This window comes from Lepidochelys olivacea (genome assembly GCF_965140295.1).
Source record: "Lepidochelys olivacea isolate rLepOli2 genome assembly, chromosome: 3".
NCBI classification, from domain to species: domain Eukaryota; kingdom Metazoa; phylum Chordata; order Testudines; family Cheloniidae; genus Lepidochelys; species Lepidochelys olivacea.
The window spans coordinates 41,033,815-41,056,424 of NC_140413.1; the positions used below are offsets into that span (position 1 = coordinate 41,033,815).

The 22,610-nt window shown below is 41.9% G+C and overlaps 1 protein-coding gene across 8 annotated transcripts in view; it reads left to right on the plus strand.

Moving 5' to 3' along the window:
* Positions 1 to 22,610, plus strand: part of ARHGEF10 (Rho guanine nucleotide exchange factor 10) — a 192,144-nt gene that overhangs the window by 79,502 nt on the left and 90,032 nt on the right. For 7 of the 8 annotated variants that reach the window (XM_084624285.1, XM_084624281.1, XM_084624278.1 and 4 more), the window contains 6 exons: positions 3,019 to 3,182; positions 7,104 to 7,220; positions 8,476 to 8,590; positions 10,529 to 10,641; positions 14,313 to 14,390; positions 14,611 to 14,790. In XM_084624285.1, the coding sequence (XP_084480411.1) occupies positions 3,019 to 3,182; positions 7,104 to 7,220; positions 8,476 to 8,590; positions 10,529 to 10,641; positions 14,313 to 14,390; positions 14,611 to 14,790 (767 nt within the window). The remainder of the gene's footprint in view (positions 1 to 3,018; positions 3,183 to 7,103; positions 7,221 to 8,475; positions 8,591 to 10,528; positions 10,642 to 14,312; positions 14,391 to 14,610; positions 14,791 to 22,610) is intronic. The other variant, XM_084624284.1, reaches the window with a different exon arrangement.

The following is a 22,610-nucleotide window of genomic DNA, read 5'->3' on the forward strand; positions in this document are numbered from 1 at the left end:
TTCTGTTATGCTGTTCAAAGGCCTGATTCATAGATTCCAAAGCCAGAAGGGACCATTTTGAACATTCAGATCTCTGCCACAGTCACAGTCTTGCCCTTGAGCATTGTTGTTATTAAAAAAATCTAGAATTATACAGAGAACTGGCCTAAAAGAGTATTTTCAAAACCACAAGACTTGGGGTCTTCTTGGGTGAAGGTCACTGCATGCGGAGGTAGAATAGCACTTGATATCTAAATGCAGCAGAGCTTTCTGATGTCTAAAGCTCTAGCTGCTGACTTCCTGGCAAGTCAATCCACTCAAGGGTAAAGTTAGCCAGCAGCCAAGTCTCAAACAAAATCTGCTCTTTGACCAACCGTAACATCATAAATCAGGAGGAGAACTCATGCCAATGAGCTCCTTGTACCCAGCAGTCCACTACTCTACTACTACAGCTTACTGTACATCAATCAGTCAAAGAAGAAATTCAAAGAGGCGGCAACCCACCTATGTATACCTCTGTAGAAAAGTTGTACTCTAAGTCCAGACTAACCTAACTCCTTTACTGGATGGAGGGACAAGAATAGACTTTGATTAAATCCTGGCACCATTTGTTTTTACCTTGAAAATTGTGAGTAGTGGAATGCTGGGTGCGGTGTTGTTTAAAGATATTAGACAATGTGATCTGCAAAATCACACCTTTCTCAGGTGCTTTCCTTACTGGGAAGTCTCCATTTGGACTACATCCCCCATCATACACCAGGACCAGGGATTCTTATGATGCACCATGGTGGTTCCACAAGAGAGGAGACCAAGATGTAGTTCAGTATCTGAGCCCAACCCATAGAAGAGAATGCGGCATGAGGCACCTGAACTGCAATCAAATCTGAATCATACTCTTTGGTTTTAAATCAAATGTTTTCAGCTGAAAATTTTCAGCTTTCTATTTTTAGCTGAAAAATCTAAACTTTCCATAAGGGAAAAAACCTGTTTTTTGTGACCACCTGAACTGATCATTTTGCAATTAACATTTAAGGATGTGTTTCTTTTTAAATTGAGAACAGGTTGGGAATGCATATTTATCCTATTGGATGAATTAATTTCTTGAATTTATAAGGAATTTTTAAAGCAATCACACCATATTTAACAATGAATAGTATTAGGAATTTAGAATGTGTGCTGTTGGTAGTAATGTTTGTACCTTTATAATCCTCAATCTATATGCGTTTTAACAGGAAGAGACTGTCCCTGTCTCATGAATTTCCCATATCTGAGGCTTCCATTCTGCAATTCAGGCAGATCCATTGAATTCACTGGAGTTTAGCTTGGGGGCAGGGTCTACCCACACTGCTGTCATTGTGGAACTGGGGCCTATGGCCCCATCTCATAAGTGCTCTATTGTGCAGATCTCCCCTTGGAGTCAGTGGGAGTTTCACACACAGATTGTTTACAGGACTGGTCCCTAAATCAGAGCTATTTAACTATATGTGATCCACAAATTTTAGAGTTCACTGTTGTTACAATGATTTTTTTGTTAAATTCTCTGTTTTGCTGGAATGCTATTGAACGGTGCCGTTCAAGAAGTGTGTGTTTAAGAACAGACTCTATATTTATGGAAAAAAACAAGCTAGATTCAAAAGTTGAGTTTCAGCATTTTCAGGAGTTCACTTTTTGTTAATACCAAATGCTTAGTTTAAGTAATATTAATTAATATTACAAAACTGTTACTTGTCAAATTTTAGTTTTTGAATTTAATAAGTATTGGACTATTCAAATGTGCAAAAATAAAGTCATTTTTTTCTCTGAAACAATTTGTCATTTACATATAACCTAAATCTTGTCTCTTTTTTGTAGACTGTTGCATAAATCAAACATTATCTCCGAAGTGCTGGTCAGGTGTGCTGAGATTTACAGCAGAGCAGTTTTTAATACTAAATTATAATCCCCCTGAAAATAGGAATTTGTAATAGAAGTGCCTGTCTACCTTAATTGTAGTGGTACAAATATTGCCATTTATAATTATGGCAGCAAATACCTGCTTTCTCTTGATTATTTGGCAGTAAAATCTTTCCATTTCATGTAGAATCAATGTGTGATAGCTAATGCCTGTGCCAGCTAAAACATCAGTTGCAGTAAAGATGGAAAGTAGGAGACAGAAATTAATAAAGCCATTAAAAGCATTTCCCCAAACAATGCAGTCATTGTTAATAACTTATTCAATAAGTAATTGTGCAAACTGTTTTTCATTAATAACTTGGAGTGGCTGCTGATATGAAGCCACTTGGTCAGTGATCAGAAAAAGCTTAAAGTTTTGAGCTCTTATTCTAGTTTATACATAAGGTAATGCTCCTTGGTAATTTGAGGTGAGGCATTCATGACTGCTGAGTATGAATGTAGTTGGGAGGATGAAAATGGGTTTTGGAGCATAGTTCTTGCTATACTTTGGTCTAATTCATTTTACTTAAAGTGGTAACTTTTTAATTTGTCCCTAGCCAAAATATGTCGTCTGTTGTGTGTATTGATCATGAAAAGGTTCCTAAAGTGAGGTGGTATGTGTGGTAGCAAGATACATCAAGGGGAGTTTACATATAGAGGGTCAATTCTTGCTCACCATATACATGGGAGTAATTATGTTGACATCCCCCTGAACTTGGGTGCACAATGAGCAGCATTTGTACAAAGATCTACTGTATATAAAATAAAACATATAGAGGCAACTCCTGCCTGAGCACCAGCAAACCAGCACAATAAAGATGAACGCATATATTGGACACCCTTCTTTGAAGAGGCCACCCTCCCTAGGGAGCAAAGTGTGAGCACCAGAGCATTAGCCATACATGGTACTGTGGTGCACCAAAGAGATATCTGCCTGGAAGCTTGAATGCTGAGAAAAGACTTCCTACTGCTACCTATGTAGTGCAGCAAAGGGCAGACTATAGCCCATAGTGAACAGGCACTTTGGAATTAAAACACATTGGAACTTCTTTGATGCTTAAGTAAAATGTTGTATTTTCTTTTGTGTTTCGGTATTAATGCACACAGAGGAAATGATTTATGATGATGTTGATAATGGAGATGAAGGTGGAAACAGCTCTCTAGAATATGGATGGAGTTCAAGTGAGTTTGAAAGCTATGAAGAACAAAGTGACCCAGAGTGCAAAGATGGAATTCCCAGCTCCTTTTTGCGAGGCAACCACAAAAGACAGGTATGTAACCTACAGCAGCCTTTTCCCTTATTCGGTTTTTCTAATTACCCTGATTGCTCAACATTTACCTTGCTCAGTTGTCCCCATACACTCTCATGAACCCAGCTTCCAAGTACAAAGAGCATCTTTGCAAATGAGTCTGAACCAGTAAGAGAATGAGGACTGAAGGCAAAACATAAAAGGAAAAAACCTCGTGAAAACATAAAGGGAGACAGATCCGCACATGGGCTATGAAAATGGGTTGTTTGTTTCCCATGAACAGTTCTTGACCTTTTCCACTTCTGCAGCTGCTGACATAGTGTAAGTGGAAAATGAGTATGGGAAGTAGTGTGAAGAGTAGAACTGGGTGACCTGCATGGATTTTGAGGCTGTGCAATCCGCATGAATGGGTTTGCAGAATTCACAGAACTAGTCAGTTTGCAAACATTTCTCTGCCCCCTTTGATTTTAACCCTTTATTTTATTGTTCAACTGTGGTTCAACTTTGAAAAAAATGTTTATTGTAGCTTTAGGGAAGCCTCATTGACTCATAGACTTTAAGGTCAGAAGGGACCATTATGATCGTCTAGTCTTACCTCCTGCACAACGCAGGCCACAGAATCTCACCCACCCACTCCTGTAACAAACCTCTCATCTATGTCTGAGCTACTGAAGTCCTCAACTCGTGGTTTAAAGACTTCGAGATTCAGAGAATCCTCCAGCAAGTGACCCGTGCCCCACGCTGCAGAGGAAGGCGAAAAACCCCCAGGGCCTCTGCCAATCTGCCCTGGAGGAAAATTCCTTCCCGATCCCAAATATGGCGATCAGCTAAACCCTGAGCATGTGTGCAAGACTCACCAGCCAGACACCCAGGAAAGGGTTCTTTGTGCTATGTATTGGGGGATAGAAAGACTCAAAGACTGCCTGGTGAGGGTGGATGGTCTGTATACAAGCTGTATAGTGCCTGATTTTCTGGTCTAGTACCTTTGTTTTCCATTGCTCCTGGAGGCAGCTATGGACTTGTTCAACACCTAGAGTATGTTAAACTCAGGCTGCTCTAATTTCTACCAGCTGTTAATGATCCTCTAGTGGTCTTTTGAGAGCTGGGATTTGTTAGAGTGCATAATACTCCAGCCACCTATGTATGCCAAGCTGGTCAGGACTAGATATTGCAAAGCCAGCTGTTGCAGCAGATTGGCAGAGGAACAGAAAGATGCGGATAGTATCAAGGTTCTGAGATGTAGACTATACACTGAATCTGTATTTGAATTACATGTTATATCTCTCCTGTCCTCTGGGTTTTTTGTTTGTTTGTTTGTTTTGGTCTTTCTTCCTACTCTGTCTCCAGGTTTTTTGCCTTATATTTAAATAGTTAAATTTTCTCTCTGCCTTTACACTGCTCTTTTTTCTTGCATTTCTTCTTACCAGGATTGTAAACCCAATAATGTAGCACTTTCAAACACAAAATGTTCAAGTGGGTACAAAGTTAGGGGGAAAAATTCACCTTGGAGAGAAGACTAAAAAGAGAAAATGTTGTTATACAAAGTTGATATAAGACCCAATATAGAATAGACTAGAACAGAATTCCACAGGATCCACATTTTGATTTCACAGATTTCTTAACCCACTGCTCTTCATATCCCTGCTCCATCCATTGCACTATATCCTATCCGTGCAGAATCAGGATCAGGAACTGTGGTAGGGAGGAGGAATGACCGAAGAACTGTATCTACTTAAAAGAAACTCTGTAAGTTAAGTGCTGTTGTTATTTCCCCTGGCTGAAACAAGCTTAAGCTTCTGTACCTGATGCTTGCTGGGGTAATTCTGGACCTGGCTGAAGAAAGATCTGGTTCAGATTCTGAATACATTAGGCTAAAGTTGAGAAATGCTCTGCACATAGTGTGCCTAAAGTGGCAGGATATTTTGTTTCTTCCCTCTTGTTACCTGTGGTGACAGCTTGAAACACAGTAAGAACTCTTTACATGTGTACACAGAGCAAGGTTTACAATAATTTTTAAATGCTTATAAATATACATTGACTCCCCCCACCCCACATAGACTCTAGGTAGGGACTGGGACTGAGTGGGCAAAAAGATTTCCAGGAATGGAAGGCAGGAGTGTGAGAGAAGATGGGCAGTGGTCTGGGAAGGACACACCATGAGTTAAGGGACTGGGTAGCAAGGAGCTGTGCTACCTTGTCCTGGAATGAGAGGTGCCAGGGAGGGGAGGAGGGACTGGTAAGAATAGATTGGGGGGATGGGGAATGAAGGAGATGCAGGTGAGTGGAAGCCATAGGTTGCAGGGCATAGTAGGAGTCATAGTAGGGAATGGAGGGAATCAGAAAGGGGGCTTGGAGGAGTACAGGGAAAGGCAAAGATTCTTTAAATGCTTAACATTTTGTACATATAAATCCTTAAGTGCTTACAGTTTGCAATGTGGATAAAAGCTCCCCCTCTCTAATTTACTATTCACATTCCTATCCACATGTAAATTCCTCCCGCATCTTCACCAACCTTCTATATAATGTTGCTAAAGTCTGCAAAGGGGAGAGGGGGTCTTGCTTTTATGGGTCTCATAATGCATCCTGTGGCCCATATATGCCAGTGGGGGGATAGGCTGGCTCCGTTAGTTGTCCATTTCCAAATATTCATAGGATTGTGCCTATTAAAAGGTCTAAGATTTCTGAAGTGCAATTTTGTTTGTAGGTGTTGGTGGGGCTCCAGTGAAACCTTGTCCTTTTTTTTTGGTGGGGGCGGCATGTTTGCAAAATGAAATGCCCTCTTGTGTGTAGATCAAATTCTGCTCTCATTTACACTGCTGTAAGGCAAGAGTGGTACCAACAGTGTTAATTACATCTTGACCTATAAGGGTGTAGCTGAGGGCAAAATTTTGCCCTTTGTTTTCAACTTGGTGGACATCTCGTTTCATATTACCTCGATTTGTTGTCAAACAATGCTATTGATGTCAAGATGGGAAGTTTTACACTGGATTTTTTCAGTGAATATTTTTCTTTGTACTTTCACCTGAGGTTCTCAGAGTGCTTCACAAACATTAATTAATAAGTCTTACAACAGCCCTTGGCAGGTATTGTCCCTTTATTACAAATTCATGCACATAGTGATTATATGACTTGCCCAAGGCCTGCAGTGAATCTGGATAAAGCTGTGAATAGGGCACAGAATTCCTGATTCCCATTCCTGTGCTCTAACTAGTAGATTATGCATCTTTCCCTACTGGACTATGCTTACCCAGCACTGCAGTGCAATGAACCTCCAGTTTCAAAGATATTCGGAAGTTCTGCAGATACTTTGGCCTATTTTGACAGTTTTTCTTTCAGTTCACCATTCTTGAGGATCTTCAGAAATATAGAAGATAGGATTCATACTTGGCACAATGGAGTGGTGTTCTAGGTTAAAGCTAATATATTATAATAGCAGGAGGTGCACAGTATAACTTTAAATTTAGTTGAACTTAGCACAACTGCTATTCTTTTGGATTGAGGGAAGCTTCCTTTTCCTTCACCATGTAAAGCACTTGCCAATGGATCATGAAGGCCTCAGTCTAAGCCTCAGTGGGTACTCTACCTGGGGATAAAAGACCCACGGCATGGCTGTGGCTGGCCCGGGGTCAGGGTCACAGAGCTTGGGCTCCACCCTGAGCCCGAATGTCTACACAGGAATTTTTCAGCCTGAGCCCTGTGAGTCCAAGTCAGCTGACCCAGGACAGCCATGAGTTTTCATCCCTGTGTAGACATACTCAGTAAGTGCAGCAATGCGTAGAACACACAAACAAAAAATCCAGCTCCCCTAATTGGTTACAGTCTCTCTATTGACTGGACACTGATAGGCAGACAGAATCGCATGCATGATACTTTTCAAGTACTTCAGTGTTAAGTTTGCACTACAGGTTTTTTGAAAAGATTGTATTTTTTTATACACTGTAGCTTTCTCATGACCTAACCCGTTTAAAGGAGCACTATGAGAAAAAGATGAAAGATTTGATGGCAAACACTGTGGGAGCGGTAGAGATTCAGCAACTAAAGCAAAAACATGAGCTGAAGGTAGTGTAGTTAATTTTTGTAACAAGCTACGTGTTAAAATGATTGTTCTTCAAATGCAGACAATGTTATCTTTTTTTGTTAAACAGCAAGTTGAATATCAAAAATGGAACAGTAACTTATTTAAAATTATTTCTAAATGTACTGGATATTGTACAGTTTTTCTTACAAGAACATTGTCAAGGACTTCTATAGTGTTTACTGTCTGTCTGTAATACTTTTACAAGGTCGGCTAGAACACTGTGTTTCCTTAATGATTGAGGCCCTGATCCTGCTACCTGATCCATGTATGCAGATCCCTTCTGCCCTTGTGGAGCCTCATTAAAGTCCATGGGATCTATGTGGGCAGAGGGGTCGTCCCACATGGATCAAATTGCAGGATTAGGGACGTTCATGCTTTCTACAGAATGGAGCTGAAATGAAGGAGGTTGTTTTTTAATAACAACTTCGGCTCATCTACTGAAAGTGCCTTGTCACAACAAGATACTTTTGTTTATGCCCTGTTATAATTGACCGTGTCAGCACAATTGTGGGAGTAGCGTTCATTTTTGCTGTGGCTGCAGTCAGGAAAGGGAGAGCAGTTTTCTGAATGAAGATTTACTAGGAAAATTGTATCTCGGCGTAATAATTATAACACTTTTTTCATGTGTGCCTAAAATAAAATAATGTAGACCCCAATGGGATGTAATTTAAACATCCTTGCAATGTAGTTCTTATTTAAGAATGTAATTAATTATAAATGGAACCAGTGTTCAGATCAGTTTCAGTTTGGGATAGGGTTAATAGATGGCATTTGTGGTTGAACTTGGACCAGGTTTCAGCTTCATGGCAGTGACATTTTGTGATCTATTCTCAGTATATGTCTGCCCAGCTGAACTCTTGAATGGTGGAAATCTAGTGGTTCTTGTAAAATGTCCACCATCTTGGATTGCATCCAAAGCAGATTCAGAAAATAGGTCTCTTCCAGGTGTAGATGTTATCCAAAAAAAATCAGAGGATGGGAGAGATCAGTGTTCAGATTTGAAGTCCCACCTCAATTTATATATTTTAAAATATCCATATATATTCATAACACCTGGAGTAGTTTTTCTTCCATAAGATTATAGTCTTTTGACCATAGGTTAGATTTTGGGCCTAAACTACTTGACAATGTTCTTTTAAAAGGTGACATCTTTTAAGAAGATTCATGCTACAATATGTTGAATTCTACTCTTTTTATTCACTGAACATGTAGAATATGTTTTTTGCTGTCTTGCAGATGCAAAATCTCATGAGGGCTGCTAGGGAAGGTACCAAAGATGGCTATGAAAAGACTAAAGCAGCTGTGAAGAAAGGTCGGTCATTCATCAGAACCAAATCCTTTATTACCCAGGGTAGGTGTAGATTCTTTAAGTTTCTCTATAAAGTTCACTTAGATACCTAGGTGATTGTCTTAGCATGTTATTTATTACCAGCAGTATACTGGACACGTGAGAGCAGAGTTACATTGATAAAGCATGTCTCAGTCACAATCAGGGCTCTGTTAGATCTGTGATTGTGGAATCTCCAAGAGTTTTAAGATTTTGAAGGCAATCCTGAGGACCTTGGAAATCCACTAGAAACCTGAGTCAGCCATATTATGCTTCAGTCAGCCTTGCACAGACATGTAAGCATGATCCTTTACAATAAGCAGTGTCATAGACTCTGCCTAGTCCAAAGCTCATATGCAGTATGGCAAATGGGACCATGGGAAATGTCAGGGGATAAGTGTCCCCCATTGCCTTGTTTCACATACTACCACTATTTCCTGTCCTAAGCATAAAGGGAAACTGTTGTACCTCCATGTCATGCTGTAGGGGATCATTGTGTCAGCCCAGGAAAGAGGAGTCTAAGGATTGCAAGCTGAATGCCACCACCTACCATCCTTCAAGAAATGGAAATTGATAGGAAAGGAAGGAGCTTTCCCAGGACACTGCTGATCTGAATAACCCCTGTCCTTGGTAACAACAGATACACAGCCCTCCCCACTATGAGCTCACCATCAGCAGCAGATCACCATGATAGTTTTTAGCCAGGGAATGTGTCAGGGAGTACAAAGTTCCTTCTCATCCTGAATAAATTCAGGGAGCTAGTCTGTCTCACCTCTCAAGATGCCTGGCAAGAGAATTATTGCAGCCATAAGGCTGTAAGGACTGACACACAGTGCACATCCCTGGTGTGGACTCAGACTGGTTCCTGAACACAGGAGTTTGAGTACTGGAGAATGGGAGGGGTTTTTACACAACTTTCCTGCTCATAAACTTATCCTCATTCATTAGTGTGGCACAGGTGGATTTGGAGTTTCACTATCAAGTCAACCTATCATTGTTTAGTCTGCCATGAAACTAACATATCTAGTTATCTAGGACCTATGTAGCCCAGGAGAAGGGCATGTACATTTCTGGCTGGATCGAGCTCTCAGCCAGTTTCCTGGTTTGTTTTACAGATTCTGTCTGAAGAAACACATAGACTTCGCAAGCTAGCAGAACTCCTTCCTTAATTAGGTTTTTCTAAACCATATCTGCTTATGCTCTTTGTTTCCTGGAGCATTACTTCTCTCATATCTGTATGTCTGTGTGTATTATACTACCAATCACTGTACTATCTGAGTGTTTTCTAGATAAAATCAATAGCAATTGTGAAGTCCCTAATGGAATCGCTGCCTCTCTTCCTTTTCTCTGCTTGAGGAATTTTTGTTTTGGTTGGCTGATTTTCTTGTTTGTTACAGGTTTATGTATGTTGTTTTTGGGGGGAGGGGGTTAGTATGTGTTAGTAGTTAGTGTCAGTATGTGAGTGTCATTCTTGCTATGGTGAAAAGTATTTCTTAAGAGAAAGATTTTGCAGCATTTCTTAAAGACAGTCAGATTATGGATCACCGAATCTCCTGTGGAAGTTTGTTCAACAGATGCATCCCTTTGAACAAGACTGCTTTGTCCCCTGCTGTCATATACTTCATTCTGGGCAGGGAGGAACAAATGGAAGTAAAGCAAAAGACGCAGAGGCTGCCATCTGCACTGAGGATGCTGGGGAACTCTCCCACCCTTGCTATACCATTGATGCACCCCTATCATGGTGAAAACATCAGCAGTTATTCTCTGCATGGCTCCCACGGTTTCTGGCACTGAAGGAACTACACTGGTGCTAGAGTAATGATGGCAGAGTTCATTAACATGCTTGGTGTAGACAAGACTGTGGATACCCCAGTATAATGACTGTGCATGGACAATGGATTCTGGTTTTTCTACCCAAAGATATATAAAAATTGACTTTCTGCTGTATTTAATTATATGTAGATCATAAAGCATCCTGTCTGGAAGAAGAGGAACTAAATTTATTTATTGATGTTGACTGTATGCATACAGAAGCAATTATGACTCCAATGCCTGAAGGATTATCACAGCAACAGGTAGTACTTTGTGTGTGTTTAAATATTATGGAAACATACAGTAAATGTCTTATAGGGCATTTGCATGGACAAAAATCTGTTTTGTGGTGAGTAATTGTGCATGTAAATTAAATAGACAATGCTGCATTCATTGTAGCTTGCATGGTCGTTCACCTGATTTAGAAAGTCATGCCCTAAATCCCTTACCCGTGGTCGCACAGGTAATCTGTAGCAGAGCTTGGACTAGAACCAAGGTTTACTGGATTCCAGCCCTTAACCGCAAGATCATCCTTTTTCCCGACATGGCTGCCATTGCCTGTCTGTTACTCTATACTTCAGTCTAGGTTCAGGTAGGTGAAGAACAGAAATCAAATTAACAAGAAAAATCTCCCTTTCATCCAGAGGGGAAGTTACTAATTTGTATTTAAGAGGATTGGTTTAAATCTAATAATTACTTAAGTTTACTTGAAACTAAATCAGAGAATACAAGGTTTGCAAAATGAAACTATCCTGAGTTTTTATTGGTCAGAATTACCACCTTTGATAAATACACCGTGGGATTTCTAGAAGAAAATGTTGCAGTTGTTAAAAATTACAGGCACTAGAAGCATGTTTAGAAAATAATTATTCTCCACCCTCTTCAGAACCCCATTCTCAGGAAACAAGCATTTTGGATGTTTCAGTTCCTATAACAGGGGTACTTGAAGCAGAGCACGATCTAGAAAATAGTGACAGAAGATAAGCGTAATATACTGTAAGAAAATTAATGAGCCAATAATATATTCATTCTTTAGATGAACAGTGAAGTACCAGACTGAAAACAACTTCAGTAATGCAAAAAGTAATGTCTCTTTTACATTGACTTCTCTTTATTCTTAGGCTTCTGTAATCTGATCTCCTGTCTTCTTCCTTACCCCCTTCAGTTCTGTACAGTTCCACTTTTGAGTCACATTTCTCTTGGATCCATATCCACATTTTCAGATAGATTTGGGAGGTTGACCATACAGATGGTGTGAATTTAAGTAGCTCCATGGAAATTGGTAGACATGCATGCAGTTGCACTAGACATAAGCTTAGCCAGGGATGCGGAATGATGTCCATGATTTTGCTTTTTTAACATTAAAACTTAAAGTTGAATGTGACATAACTTCGGGTGAAATACAGCAGATATCCTTAAACATGTCTATTGGCCTGAGAGATGTTACTATTGCTCTTGGTTCTCCCTTTAAAGTGTAGAAAATCTCTCTCAAACCCCCTGAATCTTAAAAATGTCTTCTGGTTATAATCATTGTCGTTTGAGTAATGTTAAATATTATATATCCACATGTAATACTAAGTATTATCAGTTAAGTATTTGATGTAATTGGATGACAATATAACATTTGTTCAGCCTTCTTACCTGCGGCAGCTAAAGGAGGGTTTTTGCTATATAGTGGGAAGATGTCAAAGACAATCCCTATGTACTTGGGCTCTGGGCTCAGTGCTGGAGAGATCCCCCCAGTTTGTCCCCAGGGAGTGCACAACTGATTGCTGAGGAACTTTTGTTAGTTCAAGGTGCAGAGCTCAGGTTGAAGCTGGCAAAGGAAATTCATACTGGATGCAGACTGAGCTGACAGAGAAATGTGGTGAATGGCTTGAGGAACTTGGAAGCAGACAGATAGAAGCAGGCAACTGTATGATACCTGAAGTGATGAGAAATTGACAAGCAGGGAATCCATTCACACTGGGCACCCTCTATGAGGAGAGGAGAATTAAAACTCCCACTATTCTAGGGACTGCACACTGGTGGACAATGTATAGGGCAGTGCTGACATCCAATTTAAAGGAAGCCATTCTCTTTCTGACATTCTCCCCTTTTTGATGAGAAGATGAGAAAAGTGTTGGTGCCTGGAGGTTATGGTTATTATTGGTATTGGAAGAAAGTATGATCCAACAATGACATGATGAATGAACTTCAGGTCCCAGTCTGTACAGACCTGAAATGACAAGAGAGGACGTATTGTCCTCATGGGAGTGAATAGTCTCTTAATCAAAAAGAGAAATATTTTTGGAAAAACACTAGAAGTGTCTTTTAGTGATGGGGAGTTAGGGCTGGTGTTGTTTTTTAATGGCTACGTGATAAGAATATTAAATTATTTGTGTATTGAGCATAAAATCCATATGCTTCCCACACACGTGCACATTTGTACATGGTGTTTCTTTTTGAATGAAAAATACATTATCGTGTGTGCACTTGGCAATACAATAAGTAGATACTGTACAATTTGGTCTTTTAGACTTTTCTTCATGAACCTGCTGCTGTCAACCACAAGGTGGCATAACAGTTTTTGTTTAAATCCAGGTCCTGTTTGAATTCCTGTTTATATACTGTGTCATACTGTGAGCCTGGAAATGTTGGATCACTGAATCAGTCATTTTAGTGCTTCAATCATAATCTCTGTTACAAGTTTTATACTTTTAGGAATAAAAAATGCTGAGTCATAATTTATTATTTTTCCCACCCATCCATACCAGCAAAAATATGCGTGCAGCAGACTTGTAATATTACACCAAGTAGATAACAGAGCTCTTGTTAGTGTCTCCTAGATATCTGTCTGTATTAGGCATTAATAAGATGTCTATCACAATGATATGTAAGCACTGATATTTTATGTACCGCATTATGTTTTATGTACCACTGGGTTTGATACATGTCAGAAAATTATTATAGTTAAAGTCACAAAACACAACATGCTTTGGAGAAAAATTCAATGGAAATTAGTCATAGAATCATAGGACTTGAAGGGACCTCGAGAGGTCATCTAGTCCAGTCCCCTGCACTCATGGCAGGACTAGGTATTAATATATATCTATATCATGGAACCTATTACAATCCTGTTACACTGTATGAGAATAAAGAAGTATGTTTTTCCTCATGTAAAGTAGCACAGTCAAGGTAATGGGAACAAAGCACTGACCCTACACCAATACTTTTTCACTGTTGTTTATAAGTCCTTATCTTCAAGAGTCTGTCACTGGATTTTTTTTCTCTAAATCAGTGTTACTATGTTATGAAGATGTAAAACAACAAAAACGTGACACTTGAAGCCTGATTTTGAAAACTGGCCAACTATGTTGCATCTGTATATCAAGTAGCTAAGGTTCTATCACCATCTGTGCCCACAGCTAATTGTACCCCAAAAATTGTGGGTAGGAAATAAGAGGCCATATTTTAAAAGTGAACCTTTAAAATGAGACAGTCAAAAAAGAAAACACATATGACTACTGCTATTATAGTATTTCATGCACAATTTAAAACATAATTAGAGTAATAGTAAGTTTCATGAATTTCTGAAGAGATATGACATTTATTTTATTATAGTTCCAATGTCAGGAATACTTTAGCTTGACATATAATACAAGGGTTGATTTATCAGTGTAAGAACTTTATGGTTAACGTTTAATATGAGTCTGTGATTTTGCCTAATACTCTTAACTCTGTTTCCATTTTAGATATAGGGACAACTGGATCAACTGTGTCGTACCCCCCCCCCCCCCGAAGTTAGCTATTTCAGACTAGAAAACAAAAAAGAATTTAGTAAACAAACTCCACATATCTGTTCGTAATCATCATTATTTTCAACAAGTCCCAGAAATGAGGGGAGCATCAACTACTTTAAGTTTGACAGTTTAACTTTTATCACTTTGAACAGGTTGTGAGAAGATATATTCTGGGCTCTGTGGTTGACAGTGAGAAGAATTATGTGGATGCTCTCAAAAGAATTCTGGAGGTATCTAAATATTTTTTGCCTTTTACTATTTGGAAAGGAACCAAATCCTCAAAGAATTATTCATTAATTATACTGTGAATCATATGCATAATGTTAGAGGGGCATCAGATCAAATGTGTTTTCTTTTGACTATAAGTCAGGATTTGGCATAGGTTTACTTTTTGATGTTAAACTCTAATTTTTTTTGGGTTGTTTGAATGAATCTGTTTTCTTTGCTCAGCAATATGAGAAGCCTCTCTCAGAAATGGAACCAAAGCTACTGAGTGAAAGAAAACTCAAAATGGTCTTTTATCGTATTAAGGAGATTCTTCAGTGCCATTCAATGTTTCAGATAGCATTGGCCAGCCGTGTCTCTGAGTGGGATTCTGTTGAAATGATTGGAGACGTCTTTGTTGCTTCAGTAAGTAAATACATGTGAGCAGAGGCATGAAAAATGTCGATTTTTTTTTAATTGTTGATATGTCTATGTACTTCTCTATCTAATTTGGATACCCTATTATTTTCCTATGTTCCCCACTGCTGGTGGCTTTTGTAATAGCCCATGTACCCATTAGGACAACTACATTGACACCAACTCATGTCTTCTGTTTGGTTGGTTGCAAGTGAAAGAGCTTTGGCTAATATTTTCAAACATATGTGCCTCATGTTAGCCACCTAAATCCGCATTTAGGCATCTAAATAAGTGGCTTTGTTTACAGAGATGCTGGGCCTGCACAAATCCACCAAAATCAACATGAGCTGCAGGTGCTTGACACCTCTGAAGAACAGGAGAGCATGGAATGGCCCTTAGCAGATTTGCTTATAGAATCATAGAATCATAGAATATCAGGGTTGGAAGGGACCCCAGAAGGTCATCTAGTCCAACCCCCTGCTCAAAGCAGGACCAATTCCCAATTAAATCATCCCAGCCAGGGCTTTGTCAAGCCTGACCTTAAAAACCTCTAAGGAAGGAGATTCTACCACCTCCCTAGGTAACGCATTCCAGTGTTTCACCACCCTCCTAGTGAAAAAGTTTTTCCTAATATCCAACCTAAACCTCCCCCACTGCAACTTGAACTATAGCTAGAAATACTGCAGACCATGGCCTAGACTCCCAAGTCTGTCCAAGTTGAGCTTGGTGCAGGAAAGGGTGGGGAGTGGATATGCAGGAAAGTAGCTACCCCAATCCTCAGCCCAACAAGGGGCTGAACCAACCTCTGGTTTAACTTAGAGCAGCCTAAGGGATTGTATTAAAGCTGACTCCATCAGTTGGAGTTCAGCACATGTTAGCTCTGCTCCTCTTGCCTCCACTCCCCCTAGACATCCCCTCCTTTGCACAGGAGATGTAAATGCTGCAATGCATAGTGCTCTAAGGCACCCCAGGTACATCAGAGGAATCTCCACTTGCCTTTCTGGGCAGTTGTCTCTCCACTTTGTCCCATATATTTAATGTGGCTGAGCTGAAGTGGCTACTAGAACCATACATTTTACAATTCATAAGTTGTCATAAATATAAAGGGAAGGGTAAACCCCTTTGAAATCCCTCCTGGCCAGGGGAAAGCTCCTCTCACCTGTAAAGGGTTAAGAAGCTAAAGGTAACCTCGCTGGCACCTGACCAAAATGACCAATGAGGAGACAAGATACTTTCAAAAGCTGGGAGGAGGGAGAGAAAACAAAGGGTTTCTGTGTCTGTCTGTAGTCATCTTGGCCAGGGACAGAACAGGAATGGAGTCTTAGAACTTTTAGTAAGTAATCTAGCTAGGTATGTGTTAGATTATGATTTCTTTAAATGGCTGAGAAAAGAATTGTGCTGAATAGAATAACTATTTCTGTCTGTGTATCTTTTTTGTAACTTAAGGTTTTGCCTAGAGGGGTTCTCTATGTTTTTGAATCTAATTACCCTGTAAGATATCTACCATCCTGATTTTACAGGGGGGATTTCTTTATTTCTATTTACTTCTATTTTTTTATTAAAAGTCTTCTTGTAAAACACTGAATGCTTTTTCATTGTTCTCAGATCCAAGGGTTTGGGTTTGTGGTCACCTATGTAAATTGGTGAGGCTTTTTATCCAACATTTCCCAGGAAAGGGGGGGGTGCAAGTGTTGGGAGGATTGTTCATTGTTCTTAAGATCCAAGGGTCTGGGTCTGTGGTCACCTATGCAAATTGGTGAGGCTTGTTACCAAACCTTGTCCAGGAAGTGGGGTGCAAGGTTTTGTGAAGTATTTTGGGGGGAAGGACGTGTCCAAACAGCTCTTCCCCAGTAACCAGTATTAGTTTGGTGGTGGTAGCGGCCATTCCAAGGATAACGGGGGTAATATTTGTTACCTTGGGGAAGTTTTGACCTAAGCTGGTAAAGATAAGCTTAGGAGGTTTTTCATGCAGGTCCCCACATCTGTACCCTAGAGTTCAGAGTGGGGGAGGAACCTTGACATGGTGGCACAGTGGTGGGATTAACCTGAAATCATTTTGAGATCCAGTTGAGATTTTTTGAACTAGAAATACAGATTTTAAAAAGGAATTTTTAGGAAGTCCAGAAGGCAGCTTTGAAACTGAAAGCAGCTTGGTTTCTCTCTGCTTTGTGGCCAAGCAGAGACAAAAGGGGATTATCTTGTGAATTGCAGGTTTTCTTGCCTGGAGGCAGGGTACTTAACTCCTGCAGGGAAATTCACAGTCTTCCAACCCAGAGGTTTTTTTTTTCTTTTCTTCCTAAAAGTAAATAGGGGGTGTGTGCTCTACCCATTTGCCTGGAGACAAAAGTGGCAGGGTTTTTTTTAGGATTTTGATTTTTTTTTGTTTTACAAGGAGCACAGGTTTGAAAAGAAATTTTTTTCTTTGGGCTGGGTAAGCAGTTTTCCGAGTAGTTGGAGGTTTTTTGCTTTAATTTGGGCCCAGAGCAGAGACAAGGGAATTGTCTTTTTCTGTAGGCTGACAATCACTATCAGAGAATAGGTATTCTATTCCAGCACAGCAAAATTTTACAGCCAAGTTTTGTTTGTTTATTTCTAAACCTCGGGTGTAAAGTTAGTTAAAAACAGAGAGGTTAGAATGGCCAAATCCTCAGCTCGACTACAGCTGGAATTAGCCAAATTTCAGGCTGAGGAAAAACAAAGGGAACATGAAAGACAGATAGAACTCATGCGGCTGAAGGAGGAGGAGAAGGAAAAAGAGAGGAAGCATGTGGAGGAGATGGAGAGGATAAAGGCCCAGCAGAATATACCAACAAACCCTAGCAATCCTTCTCCAGGTACCACTTCCCATCCCAGAAAGTTCCCCACCTACAAGGCAGGTGATGATACTGAGGCCTTCTTAGAAAACTTCGAAAGGGCCTGCCTTGGGTACAACATCTCTACTGACCAATACATGGTAGAGCTGAGGCCGCAGCTCAGTGGACCCTTAGCTGAGGTGGCAGCTGAAATGCCTAAAGAACACATGAACAAGTATGAACTGTTTAAATCCAAGGCGAGAGTCAGAATGGGGATAACACCCGAGCAGTCTCGTCGGAGGTTCAGAGCCCTAAGGTGGAAACCAGACATGTCATTTACCCGACATGCCTACCACATTGTAAAACATTGGGATGCCTGGATATCAGGAGCAAGTGTTGAATCTCCAGTAAATTTGCCCTTCCTAATGCAAATGGAACAATTCTTAGAGGGTGTTCCTGAGGAAATAGAAAGATACATCCTAGATGGGAAACCCAAAACTGTAATTGAGGCAGGAGAGATTGGAGCCAGATGGGTGGAGGTGGCAGAGAAGAAGAAAACTGGTCGCAGTTGGAGCGGAGACCAGAAGGGACCACCCCAGACCACACCCTATTACCGGGGGCCGCCCAAAGCCCCACCTACCTCCCAAAGAACCCTCCAGACCCCTTATCGTCCCACCACCCCGTTCTCCAGCAACCCTTCTCGCCCCAGTGACCCGTCAGCTGGACGATGTTTTAAGTGTAACGAGCTGGGGCATGTAAAGGCCAACTGCCCCAAGAACCCCAACAGATTACAGTTCATTGCACCGGAATCACACCAGAGGTCCACAGGCCCAGATACCTCCCAGGTACCCTTGGAGCGGAGGGAAACTGTGAGTGTGGGTGGGAAGAAGGTCACCGCGTGGAGGGACACCGGAGCACAAGTGTCAGCTATCCATGCTTCCTTAGTGGACCCCAATTTAATCAACCCAGAGATCCAAGTGACGATTCAACCCTTCAAGTCCAACTCTTTCAATTTGCCTACAGCCAAGTTGCCTGTCCAGTACAAGGGCTGGTCAGGAATGTGGACTTTTGCAGTCTATGATGATTATCCCATCCCCATGCTGTTGGGGGAAGACTTGGCCAATCACGTGAAGCAGGCCAAGAGGGTGGGAACGGTCACCCGCAGCCAGGCTAAACAAGCCGTGAGGCCTAGCTCTGTTCCGGAAACTTCTATCAGGGCCCGGTCAGAGGTGATGGACCCGGACCCCAGGCCAATGTCTGCAACAGCAGTAGTGGATCCAGTCCCAGAGACCCAGACGGAACCAGTCCCAGAACCGGAACCAGCCAAACAACCAACACCAGACCCCGTGCCAGCACTGAATCCAGTACTTGCAACCTCAACACCAGAGGGCCCCACCGAACCTGAACTGGCAGCAGCCGATAACCCTACACAAGAGGCTCAGCCGGAGCCTGAATTCCAACATAGTGCACCAGCGGAGAGCGGTTCACAGTCAACAGAAACAGCTCCATCCCCTATATCGCTTCCAGAGGGACCAAGCCTAGGTCCACAATCCCATGAGGAACTGATGTCTCCAGCATCAAGGGAACAGTTCCAGACCGAACAGGAAGCAGATGAAAGCCTCCAGAGAGCTTGGACGGCGGCACGGAGCAACCCACCGCCTCTCAGCTCTTCTAATCGATCCAGGTTTGTTGTAGAAAGAGGACTTTTATACAAGGAAACTCTTTCTGGGGGACACCAGGAAGACTGGCATCCTCAGAGACAGTTGGTAGTTCCAACTAAATACCGGGCCAAGCTCTTGAGCTTAGCCCATGATCACCCTAGTGGCCATGCTGGGGTGAACAGGACCAAAGACCGTTTGGGGGGGTCATTCCACTGGGAGGGAATGGGCAAGGATGTTTCTACCTATGTCCAGTCTTGTGAGGTGTGCCAAAGGGTGGGAAAACCCCAAGACCAGGTCAAAGCTCCTCTCCAGCCACTCCCCATCATTGAAGTTCCATTTCAGCGAGTAGCTGTGGATATTCTGGGTCCTTTTCCGAAAAAGACACCCAGAGGAAAGCAGTACATACTGACTTTCATGGATTTTGCCACCCGATGGCCGGAAGCAGTAGCTCTAAGCAACACCAGGGCTAAAAGTGTGTGCCAGGCACTAGCAGACATTTTTGCCAGGGTAGGTTGGCCCTCCGACATCCTCACAGATGCAGGGACTAATTTCCTGGCAGGAACTATGAAAAACCTTTGGGAAGCTCATGGGGTAAATCACTTGGTTGCCACTCCTTACCATCATCAAACAAATGGCATGGTGGAGAAGTTTAATGGAACTTTGGGGGCCATGATACGTAAATTCGTAAATGAGCACTCCAATGATTGGGACCTAGTATTGCAGCAGTTGCTCTTTGCCTACAGAGCTGTACCACATCCCAGTTTAGGGTTTTCCCCATTTGAACTTGTATATGGCCGTGAGGTTAAGGGGCCATTGCAGTTGGTGAAGCAGCAATGGGAGGGATTTACACCTTCTCCAGGAACTAACATTCTGGACTTTGTAACCAACCTACAAAACACCCTCCGAACCTCTTTAGCCCTTGCTAGAGAAAACTTACAGGATGCTCAAAAAGAGCAAAAAGCCTGGTATGATAAACATGCCAGAGAGCGTTCCTTCAAAGTAGGAGACCAGGTCATGGTCTTAAAGGCACTCCAGGCCCATAAAATGGAAGCATCATGGGAAGGGCCATTCACGGTCCAGGAGCGCCTGGGAGCTGTTAATTATCTCATAGCATTCCCCACCTCCAACCGAAAGCCTAAGGTGTACCATATTAATTCTCTAAAGCCCTTTTATTCCAGAGAATTAAAGGTTTGTCAGTTTACAGCCCAGGGAGGAGACGACGCTGAGTGGCCTGAAGGTGTCTATTACGAAGGGAAATGTGCTGGTGGTGTGGAAGAGGTGAACCTCTCCATGACCCTTGGGCGTATGCAGCGACAGCAGATCCAGGAGCTGTGCACTAGCTACGCGCCAACGTTCTCAGCCACCCCAGGACTGACTGAACGGGCATACCACTCCATTGACACAGGTAATGCTCACCCAATTAGGGTCCACCCTTACCGGGTGTCTCCTCAAGCTAAAACTGCTATAGAACGGGAGATCCAGGATATGTTACAGATGGGTGTAATCCGCCCCTCTGAAAGTGCATGGGCATCTCCAGTGGTTCTAGTTCCCAAACCAGATGGGGAAATACGTTTTTGCGTGGACTACCGTAAGCTAAATGCTGTAACTCGCCCAGACAACTATCCCATGCCACGCACAGATGAACTATTAGAGAAACTGGGAAGGGCCCAGTTCATCTCCACCTTGGACTTAACCAAGGGGTACTGGCAGGTACCGCTAGATGAATCTGCCAAGGAAAGGTCAGCCTTCATCACACATCTCGGGCTGTATGAATTTAATGTACTCCCTTTCGGGCTGCGAAATGCACCCGCCACTTTCCAAAGACTTGTAGATGGTCTCCTAGCGGGATTAGGAGAATATGCAGTCGCCTACCTTGACGATGTGGCCATATTTTCGGATTCCTGGGCAGACCACCTGGAACATCTACAAAAAGTCCTTGAGCGCATAAGGGAGGCAGGACTAACTGTTAAGGCTAAGAAGTGTCAAATAGGCCTAAACAGAGTGACTTACCTTGGACACCAGGTGGGTCAAGGAACTATCAGCCCCCTACAGGCCAAAGTGGATGCTATCCAAAAGTGGCCTGTCCCAAAGTCAAAGAAACAGGTTCAATCCTTCTTAGGCTTGACCGGTTATTACAGACGATTTGTACCGCACTACAGCCAAATCGCTGCCCCACTGACAGACATAACCAAAAAGAAACAGCCAAATGCTGTTCAGTGGACCGGAAAGTGTCAGAAGGCCTTTAACAAGCTTAAAGCGACACTCATGTCTGACCCTGTACTAAGGGCCCCAGACTTTGACAAACCGTTCCTAGTAACCACAGATGCATCCGAGCGTGGTGTGGGAGCAGTTTTAATGCAGAAAGGACCTGATCAAGAATTCCACCCTGTAGTGTTTCTCAGCAAAAAACTGTCTGAGAGGGAAAGCAACTGGTCAGTCACTGAAAAAGAATGTTATGCCATTGTCTACGCTCTGGAAAAGCTACGCCCATATGTTTGGGGACGGCGTTTCCACCTGCAAACCGACCATGCTGCACTAAAGTGGCTTCACACCGTCAAAGAAACTAACAGAAAACTTCTTCGGTGGAGTTTAGCTCTCCAAGATTTTGATTTCGACATCCAACACATCTCAGGAGCTTCTAACAAAGTGGCTGATGCACTCTCCCGTGAAAGTTTCCCAGAATCAACTGGTTAAAATCGTCCTTGAGATGTGGAAAATATTGTTAGTCTTTATGTACTTGGTAGTATATTTAGAGATGCATGTGTCTTATTAACTCTGTTTCCCTAGAGCTCTAGGAAGAAATCCCAGCCAGTGTTTCACCCTAGCTGAGATTTGGGGGGCGTGTCATAAATATAAAGGGAAGGGTAAACCCCTTTGAAATCCCTCCTGGCCAGGGGAAAGCTCCTCTCACCTGTAAAGGGTTAAGAAGCTAAAGGTAACCTCGCTGGCACCTGACCAAAATGACCAATGAGGAGACAAGATACTTTCAAAAGCTGGGAGGAGGGAGAGAAAACAAAGGGTTTCTGTGTCTGTCTGTAGTCATCTTGGCCAGGGACAGAACAGGAATGGAGTCTTAGAACTTTTAGTAAGTAATCTAGCTAGGTATGTGTTAGATTATGATTTCTTTAAATGGCTGAGAAAAGAATTGTGCTGAATAGAATAACTATTTCTGTCTGTGTATCTTTTTTGTAACTTAAGGTTTTGCCTAGAGGGGTTCTCTATGTTTTTGAATCTAATTACCCTGTAAGATATCTACCATCCTGATTTTACAGGGGGGATTTCTTTATTTCTATTTACTTCTATTTTTTTATTAAAAGTCTTCTTGTAAAACACTGAATGCTTTTTCATTGTTCTCAGATCCAAGGGTTTGGGTTTG